Raw genomic sequence first — 3677 nt, 5'->3', positions numbered from 1 at the left:
AAAATGAGCGTCAAACTTTGGTGACCCCACAGCTTGAGTGTCTTTGAAAACTGCAAATTTACTTTTTTTTTTATTAAAAAAAAAAAATTTCAGTAAAAAACTGCATAGAAATGTGTCTTTAAATGAAATCAAAAAGTGTTGAGCCAAAAAAAAAAAAGGAAAGAAAATTGTTGAAAGTTACCCCACAGGCAGAACAATATCGGTTTCTTCAATTTCCGTATTTTGACGAGTGCCTGATTTCACCACGATGCCACACGTTTCCTTGTGTAATCTTTATTTTAGGTAGAAATACATCGCTGTGCACTGAGGTGGGGATGTTTGGTGCACAGGAAGGTAAAGGTAGTCACACTCAGGTAAAAGTAGTCACACTCAGGTAAAGGTAGTCACACTCAGATAAAGGTAGTCACACTCAGGTAAAGCTAGTCACCCTCAGGTAGTCACACTCAGGTAAAGGTAGTCACACTGAGGTAAAGCTAGTCACACTCAGGTAAAAGTAATCACACTCAGGTAAAGGTAGTCACACTGAGGTAAAGCTAGTCACACTCAGGTAAAAGTAATCACACTCAGGTAAAGGTAGTCACACTCAGGTAAAAGTAGTCACACTCAGGCATGAGCTCAGGTACATCAGATGGAGATCTGGACTGATGGGGAACGCATTGGGCAGTTTTTCTTTTTGTTTTTTTTTTCTTTTTTCTCATCTTATGATTCACATTTCCAAAAATAAAAGTTTCTGAGAAAGGATCAATCCATTCCTCTGAAGTAGAAGACTGTTTTAAAAGCAGGCTTTTGAATTTTTCACTGCTTCAATTGTTGAGTTATGAAAAGAGTCATGCCACACTTGTGTTTTTGGTGTCCTGAATTGTCCTAGCACAGTACATTTGTTGATTAATTCCATCTTCATTTCCTCATTTCCGGTGCTCGTGATCTAGTGTTTAGGCACTTTACTGTCACACAAAAGAGACCCGAGTTTGATTCCCGAGTGGGGAAAGATTTTTATTGAGTACTTCAGTCTTTATTGGGATGTTGTATCCGTCTCAATCCGGGTTGGCGCTGACAGGCAGGATCAGAAGCCCACCTTACTTTACTTTACTTTACTTTTCCGATCCAGCGGCCATTTGGGTTCTAGCCCTTCGGTCTGAGAAGCCCAGCTTCTAATGATCTAAATTGTGTTGATTGGGGCCTAACAACACCTACATTTTGAACAAAAAACCTTGCTCCTTTCCCTCAGATCCCTCCCTGGCTCAGGCGTTCAAACCCATGGAGAAACGAGAGGACGGCCAGTCTGACAGCAGTGTCCTCTTTGTGTGCCGGCGACACGACCACGTGCCCGTGCTGCACATCCGACAAGCTTTGTGAGTCCACCCCTCAGGAGTTAACCAATACTTTCAGAGAAATCTGAGTTTTTAAGTTAGGTACCTCATACTCTTTAAAAAGGTCGTACAATTTTCTCAGTTCGTTTCATGTACCTTGCAGTTTGTCTCCCTGTGAAATGTTATGTAATGTTAAACTGTAGTGTCATGAAGCCTTTGTATGATGTTGTTTCAAATGATTGTATTGTTGTTGTTACAGATTGTAAAAAATGTGACTCTGTCATTTTGTCCCCACCAGTACTGAGCTGTTGGAATCTGTGGTGCGCTGTGATGTAATGTCTATATCTGTGTGGTTGGATGGATGTTTTTGAGATGTGTAAACGTTTGACTTCTAGAAAATGTATTACCCGTTTAGAGTAACATTCAGTCCTTATGTACGATGGTGAAGCGTGCTAACAATTCTGTTTTTCTCACTTGAGACAGGCAACTGATTTATGAGAATTATTGAACATTACAGTATTGATCCAGTAAAAAATGCATAGCTGAAGTTCCCCCTGGCCAAGACTGGCTGGAGACACCGCTTGTTTCTTTACAAGATTTCCTTAGTGGAAAGCTTGGCTGTGATAGAAATAGGTCCAGTAAGGAAAGTGTGCCAGAGCAGGCTTCAGCAGTCAGAATTTACTTTTGCTTCCACCAAGCACAAAAGAATGTGAACATCAAAGTGGTTGCTTATAGCTATGGGAAGTTGAACAATTAGTGGAGGGACCTTGTTGGAAAAAAAATATGAGCAAAAAAGAGGTTAGAGTTTACTTCCAGCTTTCCAGCATGTTCTAAAACAAGGAGGTTTCTTGTTGACTTTGTCCCAGCGTGGAGGACCACGACGACCTGACCCCGATCTTCAACCGTCAGAGCGACATGCTCCACAACACCTACGGAGACTACTTCCTGGCAGAACTCATCGAGGCTCAGGACGCTGACATGCATTGCCTTGTGGCTGAGGTCTCCTATACGTTTTGTTCTTTTTGTCTTTAGCTTTAACACTACAGTGACCAGCCATTCTGTGGCTGAGGTCTCCTATTGGTTTATTTCTTTTTGTCTTTGACGTTAACTCATTCAGGGCGTAATTTTTTACAGCGATTGAAACCATGCGGATGTAATTAATTTGTGATTCCTAGAATTATTTTGAGGGTATGGAAACTAATAGCTTTTACAGATGGTGTAATAAACTTTGTGGTGACAGTTATGTATCATTGGACAGGTGGTGACAGTTATGTATCATTGGACAGGTGGTGACAGTTATGTATCATTGGACAGGTAATTGAATGTTGATATTCGCTAATGTTGCAGAAGCAAGTCAATTAAACCGATGATACAAACTTTGGACCCTATTCAAATTATCAGTATAACAGCAAGAGGTCCAAATGTGTTCCTTGGAAGTTACTAATGTATTCACAATATGGTCAAAAGGAGTAACTTTTTAAAATTACAATCAGAATGGAAAAAAAAGCTGCCAAAATGTTCTGGTAGGGAAAGAGTTAAAAATCTAACAAAAATGTTTAATGTGTATTTTATGTTTTCTCTTTAAGTTCCCTCAGTAAAGCCTCCTTCTAGATCGTGTAGGAACGAACTGATTAACTCGTGATTTATGACCTGTTCGTGTCTCTTTAGTTTAGAAGTTTAGATTTAGTAAAAGTTTTACAGCATTTGCAACACAATTAGGTCACACAAATATGGAAGACTGGAGGTGGTACTAGAAAGTAGATTTGTGAGACGTGCTGACAAAATGAGTTGCTTCTCGCGATCCAAGAACGGAGATATTGTCCGAAAATCGACTCTGGGGTCAGATTTACAGATTTTCAATAGATGCCATTTTGTTAAAGTCTACTATGTCTTTTATTCTTCCCTACTTACAAATTGTACAAACTTCACCTATAAAGTTGATGTATCAATTTCCATAGGGCTAGAATCCGAGAAGTAACTCATTTTGTCAGCACATCTGACATTTGTGTGGGTGGTTGGAGGGTGCTCTGGTGTGGTTTGCTTCTCCTTTCCTATCGAATATCTGTTGTCCTTATCTCCCCTCCTTCTTTTTTGTGTTTGTTACTCTCTTGTAATACATAATCTATTCTTCGGCACTTATATGACCTTATTGTGTTGCAAGTGCCGTAAAATTCTTACTAAAACTAAACTGCCATTTGTCTGTGTGTGCAGGTGGAGAAGACGTCATACGGCTTCATGAGCATCAGCACCGATGTGAACCTGGACGTGCTGAACCAGTGCTTCGAGCTGGTGCCCTTCAATGGTCTGAGGAAACCTCACCCCGATGACATCACACAGCCGCCGCCCACTCCCCCGGCCACGCCCCCC

The 3677-nt window shown here is 40.7% G+C and overlaps 1 protein-coding gene across 1 annotated transcript in view; it reads left to right on the top strand.

Annotated features, from left to right (window-relative positions):
• The window catches only part of LOC101850905 (cilia- and flagella-associated protein 61), a gene marked incomplete at its 3' end in the record, with an annotated part of 24371 nt that overhangs the window by 7484 nt on the left and 13210 nt on the right, over positions 1–3677 (top strand). Inside the window, 3 exon segments of the mRNA XM_013087154.1 lie at positions 1229–1352; positions 2177–2309; positions 3522–3677. Coding sequence (XP_012942608.1) covers positions 1229–1352; positions 2177–2309; positions 3522–3677 — 413 coding nt within the window.

The sequence above is a fragment of the Aplysia californica genome, unplaced genomic scaffold, assembly GCF_000002075.1.
Source record: "Aplysia californica isolate F4 #8 unplaced genomic scaffold, AplCal3.0 scaffold00551, whole genome shotgun sequence".
Lineage (NCBI taxonomy): Eukaryota > Metazoa > Mollusca > Gastropoda > Aplysiida > Aplysiidae > Aplysia > Aplysia californica.
Note: the sequence above shows the minus strand (reverse complement) of the source record. Positions and strands in the feature narration are given on the sequence as shown.